General features: G+C 41.9%; 1 protein-coding gene across 1 annotated transcript in view; it reads right to left on the reverse strand.

The window, feature by feature from the left end:
• Nucleotides 1–18587, reverse strand: part of LOC149460343 (uncharacterized) — a 111427-nt gene that overhangs the window by 59396 nt on the left and 33444 nt on the right. Inside the window, exons 4-6 of the mRNA XM_089679914.1 lie at nucleotides 17609–17788; nucleotides 15832–15899; nucleotides 13830–14022 (exon numbers count right to left, since the gene is read on the reverse strand). Of these exons, the coding sequence (XP_089536040.1) occupies nucleotides 13830–14022; nucleotides 15832–15899; nucleotides 17609–17788 (441 nt within the window). The remainder of the gene's footprint in view (nucleotides 1–13829; nucleotides 14023–15831; nucleotides 15900–17608; nucleotides 17789–18587) is intronic.

Here is an 18587-nt window from a genome sequence, read left to right on the forward strand (position 1 = left end):
CAGGAACAAGATATCCTCTTGCTCTGGGTCCCAGCCTATTTGTATCTCTCTCAGGCTCCTGCTGGTCACTCTCCGTATTGACCAGGGATTGGCTGGAGAGGCATTAATATGGAGTCAGTGCTCTTCCACTCACTATGTCCCTGGATCCCCTGATAGACAGGGGGAAGTACCAGAACCCACACCAGCAGAGCTCAGAGCAGACCTTATCTAACAATTGCTGCTCTCCGTGATTACAAGGAAGCCAAAAAAACTAAATTTAAACAACAGGAACCTAATGTGGCGCTACATAGTGTTTGCATATTCTACCTGAGCTTGCACAAGTTTTCTCCCACACTCTAAGGATCATCTATTACTTAAATTACAGTTTTCACTCTGGAGGAGAGGCACTTAAAATGGGATAGGACTACAACGTACACATATATGAAAGGTGACTCCAGTAACTGTAATAAACTGTTTAGCCTAAGGTCCTTGAAGAAGACACTTGGTCATGACTTGAGGTCAGAAGAAAGGACGTTTAACCATAGATTGTGGAAAGGGTTCTTTACTTTCAGAAAAATAAAAATGTGGAACTCCCTCCCCCAGGGTGTGGTACTAGCTGTTAGTGTCCACAGTTTTGGAAAACTTGGATATCTTCATCAGGATGCAGAACATACAGGGCTATAGGAATTGTTAGAGAATAAAAATCACACATACATACACACACATACAGTAGGTTGGAATGTATGGACCTGGCCAGACCACATGGGGTCGACAGATCTGAACATGGAAATGCTCAGAGTTGAGCACTTCTTTTGTTCATACTACCCAGGGGAGATCAGCAAGATGATGTTCATTAATCTCCTACTGTTTTAAATTCTGACACCCTCCATTGTTATCCTGGGCATCCAGAGGGGCAGGTAGGTCTGGGACATGTGATGGGTTATGAGGGTGGCAGTGAATGGGTCAAACAGGCCATGCATAGTTTTTCAAAATACTTAAAGTGATACTAAAGCTTTGTTTTTTCCATGAAAGTGATACTAAACAGAGAAGTTTTAATTGTCAAAATTCATTCACATGCCATATACGAGGTGGTATCAAAAAGGTTCGTGACTAGTTTTGTAACATGCCAACAAATGGCAGCACAATCCTGCATGCATAGCCACAGGGAGCACCTTCAAAAGTCAGCGTGCCAAAAGACATCATTCTGTGTACATCGGGAGCTGTGCAACTTGTGCTATTCTGGCCATGTGCATTACCAGGTCTACTATTTCATCATGGACAGGAAGTTAGAACAAAGAGCAAATGTGAAATTTTGTGTGGAACCCATACACCCAAGTTTTGTCACCTCTAATGATCCTCGATATGAAGGACGGGGAATCCACGGCACGCTGATGGAGTTCTTGGCAGACTTTGATGCGGTGTTCCTTCTGCTCCTGGGTCAGCAGCCTGGGGACGAACTTGGCAGCAACACGGAGCATGTTCAAATCACACGTGAGGATTGCCTGGACTGTTCTGTATGACACACCGACAATAGCAGCAATGTTGTGGACTGTTCTCCGATGATCATCATGCACAAGCTGCTGAATAATCACAACATTTTCAGGGGTTGAGTTTGTGGAAGATCTTCCTGATCTCTTGTCGTCTTCCAGTGACATTCTTTCTCTCTTGAAGCGTGTATGCCACTCAAAACACCTTGAACGATTAATTGCAGCATTGTCATAACTTTGCTGAATCACATCAAACATCTCTGGCAGATTTGCCCAGTTTCATGCAGAATTTCATGTTTGCTCTTTGTTCTAACTTGCTGTCCACGATGAAATAACAGACATGGTAGCGTACGTGGTCAGAATAGCACTTGTTGCACAGCTCCCAATGTACACAGGATGATGTCTTTTGGCACACTGACTTATGAAGGTCGGTGCTCCCTGTGACTATGTGTGCAGCCTTGTGCTGTCATCTGTTGACTTGTTACAAAACTAGTCTCATATATCATGCCACTGTAATATTATTTAGTTATCCTCTAAGTACCTTATTGAGTACCAACACTGTTGTGGCTCCCATAATCTCTACCTGTTCTTTGACATATGCAGGGAAAGATCATTGGGAGGGGTTTCTTTCGCAACAGAATGCTTCTGTCTGCACAGCCCTGATTGCTATTGTACAGGTCACATGAAAAAACCTATTTCAGAAAAGACTAAAAAAACCTATTTCAGAAAATTAAATTTTAAATGTCAATAGCTCCCTATAAATCTTTATTGAACATCAAATACGTATTTTTGTGCATTAAATTGGGGTTGGAGTCAAAGATGGTTGACACTAGCTTTCATTTTGTTCAGACGGCATCTGCATCCGAGGTTCTGTTTTTTTACAGGTATTAGCAATTACATTTTATATAGTTAATTCTGATTTATATAAAAAATATGCTTTTTTGTGAGTTTCTTATTGAATACACTAGTGAACCCACATACTATATCCCACCCCCATAGTGTTTAGCAAAAGGAGGGCATGGAGGAGGAGGGGGGGTGTCATTTACCACTGTGTACCTGCCCACATGCATGACTTTATACTCACGTGGGCTGCAGAGATAAGAAAAAAGGAAGAAATAAAGAGGTTGGGGAACTGAAATTGAACATGCTCAGTAGAGGACAAGAGCTCTTCTACACAATGGGGACACAGAGAAGATGGTAGAGACAGCTGAAGACACGATATACCAGGTATATTTCACTCTACACAAAACAAATACTTTAGCGACTTTGTGAGCATGCACACTCTGTTATATAGCATGTAATGAGAGTTTTTCACAGTCTTTTCACAGTCTGGTTGAAATACACTTTACAATAACAATCAGACACACAGCCAAGCTTGGCCCTGACCCCGCTTTCTGCTCACAGGCTTTGACTGACAGCAGCAGCAGCCAATGGCTCCCTCTGCTCTCAGCCAAGCCTGTGAGAGCCAGGAGAGGGGAGAGGAGCTGCTGCAGATGTGCACAACATTGCACCAAGATCAGGTTCAGATGAGTATTTAGGGGGCTGCAGGGGAAGCAGCATGTAAAAAGATGTTTCTACCTTAATGCAGAGCATGCACTGGACCTTTACAAGCACTTTATTACCCAGAAATGTGAGGCCCAGTCACACCACAACACCATATACTTCAATGCCTGCATTTTTCTGAAGTGATGAGCTTTTGTGTTAGGCAGTGAATTCATTTTAAATGAGCTGTCAGAGCACCCCAACACATAAAAATAGAATTGGCTCTTAAAAAAATCAGAGCACTACATATCTACATATATGAGCATTGGATGCACTTAAAGTGGAGTTCCACTCACCCTGTCAAAAAATAAAAGTCAGCAGCTACAAAAACTGTAGCTGCTGACTTTTAAAAAACAGCCACTTACCTGTCCCTTGGTTCCGTGGTGTGTCCCCCGCAGTCCGTTTCACCGGCCGTCCTGTATTCTAGGAGGCCGGCATCTTCAGTGTGGGCACAGCTTGCAGCTTCACAGCCAGGTACCCACTGCGCATGTGCGAGTAGTGCAGCGCTTCATGAATGGTCCTGTAGTCTTCTGGGACCTGTCACATGTCCCAAAAGACTACAGGGAGGTAGGGATGGACAACTTCCACTTTCGATCGCCTAGGCGATCGGACTGGAAGCGGGAGCGGGTACCTGTCAAATTCAGGTGCCTCCCAATGGTGCCAATCCTTAATGGGGAGCGGGGGAGCAGTCCTTAAAGAGGAACTTCCCCTTTTGGCAGAGCTCAGCTTTAACAATGAATAACAATGCTTCACTACACACGTAGCAAACGTAGAGTGTATTGCACATATTTTTTATAACGCATTATGACATTCTATAACACACAATGAGGTTGATTTGCTAAAACTGAAGAGTACAAAATCTGGTGCAGCTGTGCATGGCAGCCAATCAGCTTCTAACTTGAGCTTGTTCAGTTAAGCTTTGACAATACAATTTGGAATCTGATTGGTTTATATGCAGAGCTTCACCAGATTTTTTACTCTCCAGTTTTAGAAAATCAAACCCATTGTGTATTGAACTAGCCCTTAGGCTTGGTTTACACTGATGCTGTGCGGAATTTGCAGAGTTTTCTGTGCGTATTCCACACCGCATCAGAATCGCACCCCTTTAATGCGAACCGCTGTGGGTGTATATGTTAAGTTAACAACACCCCGATATCAGACTGAAAAATGCGGTGCAATGCGCAGAATTGGGTTGCATAGGTGTGAAAATACATGTGATACAATTCTAGTGCGGACCCAAAAAAGGCGATTTGAGCCGCACACATCGCATATGATTTGCACAGTATTGCGGTGCATTTGCTGTGCAAATCGCATGCAATGTACTGCACCGCATTAGTGTGAATCTAGCCTCAAAGTGGTTCTAAAGGCTGAAGTTTTTTACCTTCATGCATAATCACCCCCCCCCCCCCCCCATACTCACCTGAGCCCAGTGCCGATCCAGCGCTGTGCACGAGAGCTGAAGCTCTTTCAGGTCTCCAGGTCTCTGCCTTCTCATTGGCTGAGACAAAGCAGCAGGATCTATTAGCATGTGTGGGAGTGACATCATCACAGCCTAGCCAATTAATTGACCAAGGAAGCTCAACAAAAAGGAATTTTATTTATTTTTTATGCAGAGGTTTAATTCCACTTCAAGCCTTTCTCCTAGGAACTTGGTGTGTTTATCTATCACCAATTCTTACTCTGACTCAGGCCAGAGATTTATGTACTCATTTGTGCACGATCCATCTAAACAGGGTAAATGACTATTTAATGCTGATCTATGGTTTCATTTTGTTCACACCTTTCAGAACAAACAGAAGGGACTGTAACTGGTAAAATCTTTTCCTCATTTGTTTATATTTACACAGAGAACTGACACCCTGACATCCTCGGATCAGAAATATACCATGATAGACGGCAATAATGATATATTTCTGTTACAGGATTCATGTGCAAGGGATATTAAAAAAAACCAGCATTTTTGCTTGCACATGATTGGACAATAGAAACAGCAGAGCTTTACTAAAATATTCAGAAAATTTTTGCAACTGCAATTGCAGAGTGCACAGTCTATTTGCCTTTAGTAAATCCTTCCCATACTGCTAAAGGGCAGCACGGCTGTGCAAAATCACATATATATACATGATTTGCATTGCCAGGTAGGGGGCGCACACGCACTGCCCTACCCACATCACTATTGGAGGCTAGAGATGTCAATCACTGGGTCCCGGTCTGGGATTCCTGGCCGGCACTCGGCGATCATTGGGTAAAGCTGACAGGGGAGAGACCTGTATGTAAACTACACAGGTCTCTCTCCTGTCAGTATGGACATGCTGTTTTGTATTTCTTTGCACAGCAGATAGATACAAAACAGCATGCCTCCCTAGTAAAACACACACAGCACACAGAGCACACACAGTAAAACAGCACACATTCAACCCTTTGATCACCCCAGATGTTAGCCCCGTCCTGCCCAGTGTCATTAGTACAGTGTCAGTGCTTTATATTAGCACTGATAACTGTATTAGTGTCACTGGGGATGTCAGTGGCAGTTAGTTAGTTCCCCCCCAGTGTCAGAATGCCCACCGTAGTCCCGCTATAACTCATTGATTGCCCCCATTACTAGTATAAACAAAATTATAATTTCAGTATGTATACCGCCATTTGTAAACGCTATAAATTTCATGCAAACCAATTAATTTACACATATTGGGAGTTTTGTGCAGTAAAGGCATGTAGCAGAATAGATTTGTCCTAAATTTATGAAGAAATTTTATTTTCAAAAAGGAGGAGGGGGGTCTGGGGGGTCTGAGGCAGAGGGGAGAGGTCTGGAGGGGTCTGAGGAAGAGGGAGGCTGGGGGGGGGGGGTGAGGAGAGAGGGGAGATCTGGGGTGTCTGAGGTGGAGGAGGAGGGAGGTCTGGGAAGGTATGAGGAGGAGGGGGGAGGTCCTGGAGTGTCTGAGGAGGAGGGGGTCTAGGGGGTTTTAGGAGGAGGGTGGAGGTCTAGGGGGGGTCTGAGGAGAAGGGGGAAGACTGAGGAGTTGGAGGGAGGTCTGAGGGGTCTGCGGAGGAACTCTGGGGGTCTGAGGAGGAGGGCGGAGTTTTGGGGAGGAGAAGGGAGGTCTTGGGGGGTCTGAGGAGGTGGGGCATCTGAGGAGAAGGAGGGAGGACCGGTGGGGTCTGATAAGGATGGGGGAGGTCTGAGGAGGAGGGGGAGTATCTGAAGAGGAGGGACATCTGGGGGGGTCTGAGAAGGTGGAGCGAGGTCTGGAGGGTCTGAGGAGGAGGGAGGGCATTTGAGGAGGAGGGGTGTCTGGGGATGTCTGAGGAGGAGAAGGGGGTGTCTGAGGAAGAGGGGGGATGTCTGGGGGTCTGAGGTGAAGAGAAAAGCTCTGGGGCTGGGTTGTCCTTTCTGCCCCTCATACTCACAGATCATTTGAAATTCAGAGGCATCTTCTTCTTCTTCTCTCTAGTCATGTGACATGCCACATGGCAAGAAAAGAGAAGAAGAATTGCACTCTGTCTTCACTTCTGAGCAGCGCCGCGCTGAGACTGAGCTGATCGGCTTTCTATTGCTACCTGAAGGCTGGAGGTAGGAGAAAGCCAAATCCTCTCTCCAGCTGCAGCTATCGGCCATTGCTTTTTCTTACTGGAGGTGTCACTCCTATCAGTGAGGAGCGGTTGCAGTGCGGTGCAATTGTCACCCTGCCCCCCCGGCCCAGTCTTCACTTGTATTCCCCACCCTGATTCCTTTCCCTCCTATAAATTTATTGAAAGCCCAACTTCACCCACAACTGCACTGAGCTGCTGATTTACTGCACTGGTGGATCATAGGGAACATTGCTGAGTGTTTTAGGCAAAGATAGTGTTGCTTATCCCCTCACACATACTGCAGTGACCTGCATTATACAGTGCTGGACGAATGTGGGCCCTGCAAGGACACAACTGTTTCATATGTGTCCTGGTCACACCGCAGTGCTGGTGTCATGTGCGGTGCGGTGTGTTGCATTAAAATGCTACATGCAGGGCTTTTTCTCAGTGGGAATGTGGGGTAATGCAATTCTGGTACATCCAGCTCTGAATGTAATAGCAAGGTGTGCTGGAGGGTTTTTTTAGTCCCTGCTGCTGGGGGATCTATTGTCACTGGGGGATGTATTGTTGCAGGGGTTCTATTGTTCCTGGTGGGTCAATTGTTGCTAGAAGGAATCTACTGTTGTGAGACAGGTTATATTTACTGGCTGTTAGAGTGTCTACTGATGCTGGCTGCTGGAAGATCTATTGCTGCTGGTGGTTAATTGTTGCTGTAAGAGATCTGCTGTTGCGGGACAGGTCTATTTTTGCTGCCTGCTAGAGGGTCTACTTATGCTGACTGTTGGGAGATCTAATGTTGCTAGTGGAGGATCTATTGTTGCTGGGGGTATATTTTGTTGTAGGGGGTCTATTGCTGTTGGAGGGATTTTATGTTGCTGGGGCTGGTTTATTTTAGCTGGGGGGAGTTTATTGTTAATAGCTGCTGAAGATCTTTTTTTCTGCTTTTCTTGTTATCATTATCAAATTCCATAAAAATACTTAGTACTACCAGTTTTGTATTCTCTAAAAAGGGCAGTATTGGGAGATAGGACGGGGGAGAAGACAAGGCATTATATTTGTAATTTTACCAAGCGCAGAGTACCTAGACTATATTTTGTAAAGCAAGCTTGAACTTTTATATACTACTGCAGGGCTTCTCTGAGTGTTGTAAGGTCAGGTTTGAACTTCATGTCCCACATACCATGCTTGCCCTAGGCTCTGCATTTTTTTTGAATCCTTATAATCTCAATGCTGAGCCCCAGGCAAACATATACTGTATATACATTTCATCTGTGCAGTTAGCTATCAACAGCTTGCACAGCTCCATGTCCATATCTTTTGCTCATTGAGCCTCCACTGAATGCTATGCTGCAGCTGAGCAATACAGCTTGGTCTAAGATTGGCCATAGCCTATGATTGGACAGTGAAAGGTCAGCAATCTGTTTTGTCGTATTCTCAAGAAGCATTATGTTTCAGATGGACACTACTATGCAATGTAAAGCCTGAATGGTATATAGTACTGATGCTCCCTCACCGCATCCAATGGAATGATTGAAACACATCGGGCCTTCTGGGGAATGTTGTGTTGTTTTAACCCTGTAAGGGACCATATCACTAGAACAGCATATCAGAGCCAATAGTATGATTTTTGGACGCAGTGAATCTTCTTAACACATTTTTATACAATACATTTTTTATACAAATACAGTGCCTTGAAAAGTATTCATACTCCTAGGCATTTTCCACATTTTGTTATGTTACAACCAAAAACATAATTGTATTTAATTGGGATTTTATGCGATAGACAAACACAAAGTGGCGCATAATTGTTAAGTGGAAGGAAAATGATAAATGATTTTCAAATTTTTTTACAAATAACTATCTGAAAAGTGTGGCATGCATTTTTATTCAGCCCCCTTTACTCAGATATCCCTAGCTAAAATTAAGTGGAACCAATTGCCTTCAGAAGTCACCTAATTAATAAATAGAGTCCACCTGTGTGTAATTTAATCTCAGTATAAATACAGCTGTTCTGTGAAACCCTCAGATGTTTGTTAGAGAACATTAGTGAACAAACAGCATCATGAAGGCCAAGGAACACACCAGACAGGTCAGGGATAAAATTGTGGAGAAGTTTAAACCAGGGTTAGGTCACAAAAAAGTATCTCAAGGTTTGAGCATCTCACGGAGCACTGTTCAATCCATCATCCGAAAATGGAAAGAGTATGGCACAACGGCAAACCTACCCAGACATGGCTGTCCAACAAAACTGACAGGCTGGACAAGGAGAACATTAATCAGAGAAGCAGCCAAGAGGCCCATAGTAACTCTGGAGGAGGTGCAGAGATCCACAGCTCAAGCGGGAGAATCTGTCCACAGGACAACTATTAGTAGTGCACTCCACAAATCTGGCCTTTATGGAAGAGTGACAAGAAGACAGCTAATTTTTGACAGAAAGCCATAGGAAGTCCCGTTTGCAGTTTGCAAGAAGCCATGTGGGGGACATAGCAAACATGTGGAAGAAGGTGCTCTGGTCAGATGAGACCAAAATTGAACTTTTTGGCCTAAAAGCAAAATGCTATGTGTGGTGGAAAACTAACACTGCACATCACCCTGAACACACCATTCCCACCCTGAAACATGGTGGTGGAACCATCATGTTGTGGGGATGCTTTTCTTCAACAGGGACAGGGAAGCTGGTCAGAGTTGATGGGAAGATGGTGCCAAATACAGGGCAATCTTAGAAGAAAACCTGTTCGGCAGAAGAATCAGCAAAAGACTTGAGGCTGGGGCGGAGGTTCACCCTCCAGCAGAACAACGACCCTAAACATACAGCCAGAGCTACAATGGAATGGTTTAGATCAAAGCATATTCATGTGTTAGAATGGCCCAATCACAGTCCAGATCTAAATCCAATTGAGAATCTGTAGCAAGACTTGAAAATTGCTGTTCACGCTCTCCATCCAATCTGACAGAGCTTGAGCTATTTTGCAAAGAAGAATGGGCACAATGTCACTCTCTAGATGTGCAAAGCTGGTAGAGACATCCCCAAAAAGACTTGCAGCTGTAATTGCAGTGAAAGGTGGTTCTACAAAGTATTGACTCCGGGGGGCTGAATACAAATGCACGCCACACTTTTCAGATATTTATATGTAGAAAATTTTGAAAACCATTTATAATTTTCTTTCCACTTCACAATTATGTGCCAATTTGTGTTGATCTATCACATAAAATCCCAATAAAATAAATTTTTACGTTTTTGGTTGTAACATGAAAAATTTGGAAAATTTTAAGGGGTATACAATAAATACTTTTTCAAGGCACTGTATGTGTGTGATGTTTTGGCAGCTGCATTGAAGTCTAAAGAGGGTATCTCTTTCTTGAATATAACATTAGGGATGAGCAGCCAGATACCCTATCTTTTCCTATTGTATTACATATTTTTGGTAATTCTAATGGAGACAGCACAGAGATTGTGCAATTGGATTGTACTGTTGATGGCCAACTTCAGACTGAACAAGCTGTGCAGAGTATTACAACTAGGATTGCTAGCTGCATATAAAAACATAATACTTTTTTAATAACTCCATTATTTTTATATCAATATGGAGTTCACCTTTTAAACACTATCAAATTAGAACAGAATTGACCAGATGGACTTTGGTGCCACATATTGAGCATATAAATAGATTGCGCATTCAACAACGGGAAGGTGCATTTGACATTTTAATTACAAACCACAAAACATATAATTTATCACATATAATTTTTTTTTATTATAAAGCACTATACAGGTGTATATAAATATAGTAATCATGTTGAGAAAATAAAATTCTTCTTTTTGTTAGGGATCTAGCTATTTACATAATACTATATTCAGGGGCATATTTAAAAGGAGTTGTGGTATGTCCCCTCCACAAACCGCAGAACAATACTTCACAGTGCATGAAGATTTTATGTTTTATTTATAAATAAATACATTATTTTTAAAAATACATTTATTTAGTTGAAGAATATGGTGATAGGAGGTATAATGTGACAGGTATAATGTGCACACTTTTTCCATTTATCATAATGAGTGGGACTTGAGTCCTGAAGAAAGTAAGGCACAAATTGCATTTAAAAAAACACACAGCAATGTTTAATACATGTTCTGGAGGAAACTACATTATAAATAGACCCCTTGGTTTAATAAATATAAACACATTTAGCATATAAATACTTCAGCATAATTTGTTTCCCATACATTCAACCACAGTGGTACGTCCTACCCAAAGCTATAAAGCTGCTTTATATCCTGCCCCTTTCTAATAAGTCTAATAAATATAAACACATGTAAGCATATAAATAATTCATTATAATTAAATTACAATTCATTTGACTGCATGGTTATGCTATAAGCTACTGATCCATTGACCTATCACTACTACAGAACTGAAACTAGAATGCAAATCCGGAGTTCTGATTTCATTTGCTACATGATTGTTCTGGGTGAGTGCATAACACTGGACTGTATTTAAAAGAATAGTTTTTAAACATGAACTTGTCCTTGAAAGAAATGTTAAAATGAATACACTAACTGAACTCCAGAGAAATATTTATGTGGGCTTTTAAAAGTTTATCATTCCCTATAAGATTCATGCATTTAAAACTGTAAAGTTCTCAGTATGTTTTAACTCTCTCTGCCTCCATGTAAGGAATTATTGAATGTCCTTCAGTTGTTAATAATGAAGGCTATGGGATTAGAAGAAATACTGATTAATCATTTTTATATTCAATTATATACTATATTTCTATTTAGGTCTGTTTGATTTACATACATTTAAGGAATCAAGCCAATCGTAATTTGGCATGATTCTTTTCAGGCTGTACTATTTTTTATACATGCAGTATATTCTAGAGAATAAAAAATGGAAATTCACTTGGTTTTTAAACCAAGTCAATAATTGTTAATTAATAAATAATTATAAGTGACAACCCAGATTTGTCATGATATTTTAATTTACTTTATAAGAACGTGAAAATATAATTAAAATCATTGGCTGTCTAAGATTACAGTAGAACTTAAAGAAAAGAATTTTTGTATCATGCAGTGGTGTTGTGCATGAGCTAACTGCTCGTTTGTGTCTAGGGCTGATAAGAGCAGAGATATACTTACCTAATCCACCAATCCTCCGAGCGCAAGACCGGTCCATGCCACTTTTGTCCCCCTGCATTCTAGCGGTCTTGTGAATGGACTGTTCCTGATGTCATCACACCCATAGACTGGCTCCAGGCGTGAGGACAGCAGGAACAGTTCATCCCTGGATGTTGGGAAGGGCTGTTTTTTTGGGAAGTTGAAAGGACAAGGTAAGTATAACCTTTCGGGGGGCCTCCTGGACAAAACAAGCAGTTAACACATGCAGTGTGGGCACAGCCTCACTACAAAGGACAAAAAAAATTTACATGGAGTTCTTTTTTAAAATGAAACTATAGACAAACTTTTTTTTCATTTTGGATATTGTAAGGGAGGGTTATAACACGCAGCCAGTGGTTTGTTTGTTTTTTGCTGTATCCCATTGGCAAGATTTACCTTTACTTCCTGTCCCTAAGCCAAAGTAAGAAAGAAGAAATCCCTGCAAATGAAGGGAATCCCTTGCCCCCCCCAGGTCACCAGAACTGCTGTCCCCATCAGAAGATTCTGTTCTGGGAACAACCCAAAATTGGGGATTTTCTTTTACTTTCAATTTTGACAAGGACTGTAAACAGGACAAATAGAGTGGTTGAATCTCTTTAAGAGGGCACAGTCAGTAATGAACACCTGACCGGTGTTCTAATCCCTCTCCACTCTATCCAAAACTAAAAAAAAAATGTTTTACCTTCAGTTATACTTTAAAAATTCTTTCAAGGATTCACTTTTTTACTCTCATTACCATAATTTTCATGACAGAAAGTGAGGGAAATCTAAAATTTATCAGCTGTCACCACGAGAGTAGATAGGAAATGTCACAGATGGGATTTTCTCTCACTTCGAGGATGCTTTCTCTTACTTCCCATTTTTTCTCTAGGACAGGAGAGGTCACCCCAGTGAAGATAAAGACAATGGTACAAACCAGGCTGGTAAAATTTGATGTAGAGTGTCATAGTCTAGTTTATAGATTACAGGTTAAGGGTTAGACTTTTCAAAATGGTTCACTGTGAAGTACAATGAAGTACTGTGAAGTAAAAAAATCCCAGCAAATGGTCTCATTACCACCCTATGTTTAGTAACCAGCAATTACAGGATATAATGACTACAGTTTTTACATAATGCAGTATGCGGCTTCAAAACATCCTTACACTATTTTGGCAAACCAACCTGGTTTATCATGCCTCTTATACACACAGTAGCTGCCCTTTCTGGCGTAAAGGTCCAAGTAACTGGTGAGCTGGAAGCAAAGTAGTAGACTTAGTAGCCCTGTTCTAAGTTATCTTAGAACATCAATATTTCAAGAAAGTTCTGAACCTGCAGAAGACTTCATTTTTACCAATCTATAGGATGCCAGTACGCTAGACAAGGTTGTGTCTGTGATGTAGAGGTTGATGCATTTAGCAATGAATATCCTGTAAGAAACAGTCGTGCCTGCATTATTGGTGGGTGCTTTGTGTCAGGGCAGGAGCTGGGAAATGGACAGGTAGGCCTAATATCAATGTAACGCACAGGCTGAAGACAACCACCACCCACAGACCGAAGTCCCTCAGGGCGCGGAGTCTAAGTCCCAGGCTGCCCTTCACCAGGGCCCCTGATGGTGGGGATGGACTTGACGCAGCCAGGAACCAGGTCGCGGCCCCCGAGGCACCCCAGCTGCGGTAATGGCCACCGCCAATGGCGTGTAGCTAGTGGTAAAGACAATAGAGTAGTCAGACAGGCCGGGTCAACAACAACGAGACAAAAACGGTACAGGACAGCAGACGAGAATCACAGGTCACGAGCCGGGTTCAGCAACGGAGGGTCAGATCAAAGGAGAAAACAAAGAATGGTCAGGTCACAAGCCGAGTCAGATTACAGGAGAGTCACGAGAGTCAGAACAGAGTAACAGCAACACAAAGACACAAGACACAAGTGCAAAGAGCATGTGCGGAACACAGGCTTATATGTCATCAGCCACACCCCTCTGGGGGATGGACCTCAGAGACCTGAAGGCATAAAAGATTCCCACCATGCTCTGCAGAAATCCAAGATGGATGCCAGCACATGGTGTAACATAACCTCTGGTAAAAAAGTAGGACCTTGACACTTTGTGGTCTAGGTACATCGGCTGGGTCTTTCACACATCTCAAGTTCATCTCTTTGGACTTCTGGTCTTGGAATGCAAGTTATTTCCCGTTGTATTCCTCCCCCTTCTGGATCTGATGGTTGATATGAAGGACTCCACTGTCCATAGTGTGTAGCGTAGCCTGGGTAGCTCCCCACTCTGAATGTCACAAAATGAATACAAGCTGCAAGCTGTATAAAAATAAAGTATAGATGTTTTACCTTTGACACCAAAATAAGGAAATAGTAAATGAATGATCAACAAATCATGCTTCATTTCTAAGGTATATGGTTTAAAGAGTCTTTCTCTTAAAAGGGATGCTTCAGTGATGTGTAAAGTCTAGTTGGCTGAGTCAGTCTTTGTCTTTTTATATGTCTAGATCAGGAGTCTCCAAACTTTCTAAGAAAAGGGCCTATTTACTATCCTTTAGGCTTTAGTGGGCCAGACTGTGGCCAATGGGAGAAGAAAATGCCTCAGCATTAGTAGCCCATCATTGGTTTTAATGGGTGGAATAGTGCCCCATTGTTGATATGAGTGACAAGAATAGTGATCCATTATTGATATCAGTAAGAAGAATAGTGCCCCATTGATGGTGTCAGTAGCGGGAATGGTGCTCCATCATTGACAGTTGGTGGGATAGTGCCTTAAGGGCCAGATAAAGGCAAGCAAAGGGCCACATCCGGCCCCTAGGTCTAGCTAATTCAACAGTGAAATCTACTTGTCCTAATTATAGACTTTACTCCTGTCCACCTGGGATTTGTGTGTTCACACCCATCTTTACATGTTCTCTCACTCCTGGTGCATTCACCATAATATAATAAGTAAGCAAGTAAAAAAAAAACAGTTCAAGCAGGTATAGTGGGAACCCCTCATATTGTCCATGAGAGACATCAGAACATGTCAACTGATTTAATTATTTAGCACCTACCAGCTGCTAAAATAGTTTTGAGTGCACTACCCTCCACATTGACTACAAACATAAGAAATTTGCATGTAGTACTTTCAAAAGTGTGAGTGTTGAAATTAACAGTATGTCAATTTTGTTAAAGTTTACATTTAGTTTTATATATGAGGTTCTACCTTTCTGTGGTTCTTCCGCTACAGTTTTTTTTTTCAGACAAACATGTTATACTTGCCTGCTCTGTGCAACAGTTTGGACCCACTGGCGTTCCTTGCTCCTCCGCCCTGCCGGGTGCCCCCAATAGAAAGCCTCTTACTATGGGGGCACTTGATCAGGCCCGTTCCCGAGCCGAGCTCCTGTGAATAGACATTGTCCATTCACACACAGATTGTGGTTCAGCCCTGTCCTCTGCCAGCAGAGGTAGACCCAGGAGAGACCTTGCTCTCATGCACATCACTGGATCAAGATGGGGCTCAGGTAAGTATAAGGGGGGGCTGAGGGGGGAGCTGCACCCAGAAGGATTTTTACCTTAATGAGAATGCAATAAGGTTAAAAACCTTCTGCCTAGAATCACTTTAAACTGAGAACAAAGATAACAGTTAACAAGTAACAAAGGGATTGATTTATTAAAGACACATAGGCTTTGCAAGTGGAATTGCACATTGAATGGTACTTTTGTACATTAATACTACTATTAGTACAGTATAGTATACTCATAGGAATGGATGGTGTGAATGCAGACTAAAATGGAAGATTTATTGGGTGAGTTAGGCTGGGCACAGGTTTGATTTAAACCTGAACTCCAGGCCAGCAACTAATCACAAAGATAAATTACATATAGAGCATATGAATCTAAAGGATTTGAAATTCTGTCCAGCCACTTTTGTCATTTATACACCCCAGCCAGATAGCAGTCATAAGGGGGAAAATACATTCTGTGTTAGTGTAAAGGAATACAATGGTGTTACTCTTCTGTGCCTGCTGTTTGGACAGTTAAAAAGCTCTCAAATACAAAAGTGTACCTTTCTATCAGAATGGACGTTTATGTAAATTTTTAATCAAACCTGATTTCCCCAAAGGTATCCAATCAAATACGTACCCCGAGTAATAATCCCAACAGCATTCCGGCACCCAGTAAGCCAAACAAGATAATAGCCCAATATGGCACTGTAAGAAAAACATAAAAATACATAGTTTAAAGCCTTGGTTTCTCACAGGAGGTCAGACTCATCAGCATACATACGAGTAAAGTTTTTATACAGATCTGCTATTGATGGCATACATAGCCTGTAGGATGAGGTATAGAAATCCCACATTTACACCATACTCATATATAATAATGTGTGAATGAGGGTAGGTTAATTGAAAATCCCAGAGTCTCCTGGGGATGGTGAAGAGTACTGGGGAGGACTTCACCCAATACCCCATGCCCACACTATTTCCATTGTGACAGATCCTCAACTCTATATTGAGGCACGAGGGATCACCAGAAAAGTGCTGAAAGTTAACACACTTTGATTGGTTTTCTAGAGCCACAAATAGAAACAGAATGAGGTCAGGGGCTCAACAGAGCACTAACGATGGGGTTAAGAGCTCGAAGGGGTCACAATTGGAATTGAACTTAAAATGGCCACTATAAGGGACCTGGATGTTTTTTTTTCTTTAGCCTGAACAGTTTTAAATGCCCAAAGCACCATGGTTTAGCCAAAGAGATAATAAAACAATAATCATATCCTTTCAGGCAGGCTGATTTTCACTGAAACCTCCCACTGAGCCTTTTGAAAAGAGATGAGTAGCAAGTTTATTGCCTGTGTGTGTAAAGATCAGTTTGAGTCCTACAATATTAGTATTTCTATTAAAAATAGGGCAAATAGCTACAATACACAAGACAATATACAAGACACAACACACTCACCGGCCATTTTATTAGGTACACCTGGTCATTTGCTTGGTAACACATATTGCTAATCAGCCATTCACATGGCAGCAGCTCAATGCATTTAGACATCTAGATGTGGTGAAGACAACTTGGTAAAGTTCAAACTGAGTATCAGAATAGGGAAGAAAGGGGATTTAAGTGACTTTCAATATGGCATGGTTGTTGGTGCCAGTCTGGCTAGTCTGAGTATTTCAAAAACTGCTGATCTACTGGGATTTTCTCGCACAACTATCTCTAGTGTTTACAGAAAATGGTCCGAAAAAGAGAAAATATCCAGTGAGAGGCAGTTGTGTGGTCAAAAATGCCTTGTTGATATCAGAGGTCAAAGGAGAATGGGCAGACTGGTTCAAGATGATAGAAAGACAACAGTAACTCATGTCAATATGGACTGAAATCTCTGAGGAATGTTTCCAACACCTTATTGAATCTATGCCACAAAGAATTAAGGCAGTTCTGAAGGCAAAAGGAGGTCCAACCTTTTAATAGCAAGGTGTACCTAATAAAGAGGCTTTTGAATGTATATACAAAACCAATATTTCCTTTACAGTGACTATATTGTAAGTATTATATATCCATGAACATAACAATGTGATTCCTTTTCTGGTATCAGGTGCTACATTTTAATTCTCCCTTTGCTTTAGAATTTCTCTCAGCAGTGAAAGTGACTCTCCCCAGTGGTGACACAGACATTAAAAACCAATGATAAGTTCCAACTATTCCCTACTGCTTTTAAGACTAGAAAAAAAAACTTTTGACTTGAGTCCCACTTTTAAAGAAACATAATAAAATATTTGGTACCTTTGCAGGAATATTAACTGGCTTTTGTTTGACTGTGTGCTAAACGGAAATCACCAACTGACCTCCATAAATTATTAAATTTATGAGTATTCAGAATGAGCAATTCACAAATTAATATTATGGAAGAGGAATTGCTTACATTTTGTATTATCAGCTAATACAGCAGCGACATTTGCTTGCCCGCTGGTAGGATTCAATGTTGTGGTTCTGGTGGTTCCAGAGGTTGTAGTTGTAGTAGATGCAGTGGTTGCTGTAGTAGAGGTAGAGCCTCCATTAGCTCCAGAACTTGTGGATGTTGTAGATGATGTAGATACACCAACTGTGGATAAAAAAAGAAAAGTGTTAGCCAAAGTTGATGTTTCAAAGCAACTGTCAGTGAGCCATGCAACAGCAGTGACAAAAGTAGTTGTTGTTGCTGTAAGGATGGAGATTTTATGGGTAACTGGTAATTCATTCTTGCAGATGTTAAAGCACTGCTTGTGGTTATTAAGAAAACCAAAAATGTAATAAATTGCAGTTTAAAGCTAATTTCCAGATAGATAATAAGACCCCCCTCCAATCCCTGCTAACCAATCCTGCACATTTTTTTTTCTTACCTTGTGAAGCACGGTATACTAACCTAAGCCCACTATCTGGATCCCTTGCTGGCACCATTCCCAGGTGTGAGAAACCGCTAAGTCAACATTGCGGATGTATCCATGCCAGCTGGTCACCGACTGATTTCAATGCAGCAGACTCCTCCTCTGGGCTTACCTTTACATAGGCTATCCCCCCTCCAGTCCATCATGAATACTGCCAGGCTCATCCACCTCACCAACCGTTCAGTGTCTGCTACCCCTCTCTGCCAATCCCTCCGCTGGCTTCCACTCCCCAGCGAATAAAATTCAAAATACTAACAACAACTTACAAAGCCATCTACAACTCTGTCCCCAGCTACATCACCAACCTGGTTTCAAAATATCAACCAAATCGCTCTCTTCAATCCTCCCAAGACCTTCTGCTCTCTAGTTCCCTTGTCACCTCCTCCCATGCTCGCCTCCAGGACTTCTCCCAAGCTTCTCCCATCCTATGGAACTCCCTACCCAAATCTATCCAGCTATCTCCTAATCTACCCACCT

This window comes from Staurois parvus, unplaced genomic scaffold (genome assembly GCF_062004578.1).
Source record: "Staurois parvus isolate SC_StPar_1 unplaced genomic scaffold, SC_StPar_1.0 ptg000232l, whole genome shotgun sequence".
NCBI classification, from domain to species: domain Eukaryota; kingdom Metazoa; phylum Chordata; class Amphibia; order Anura; family Ranidae; genus Staurois; species Staurois parvus.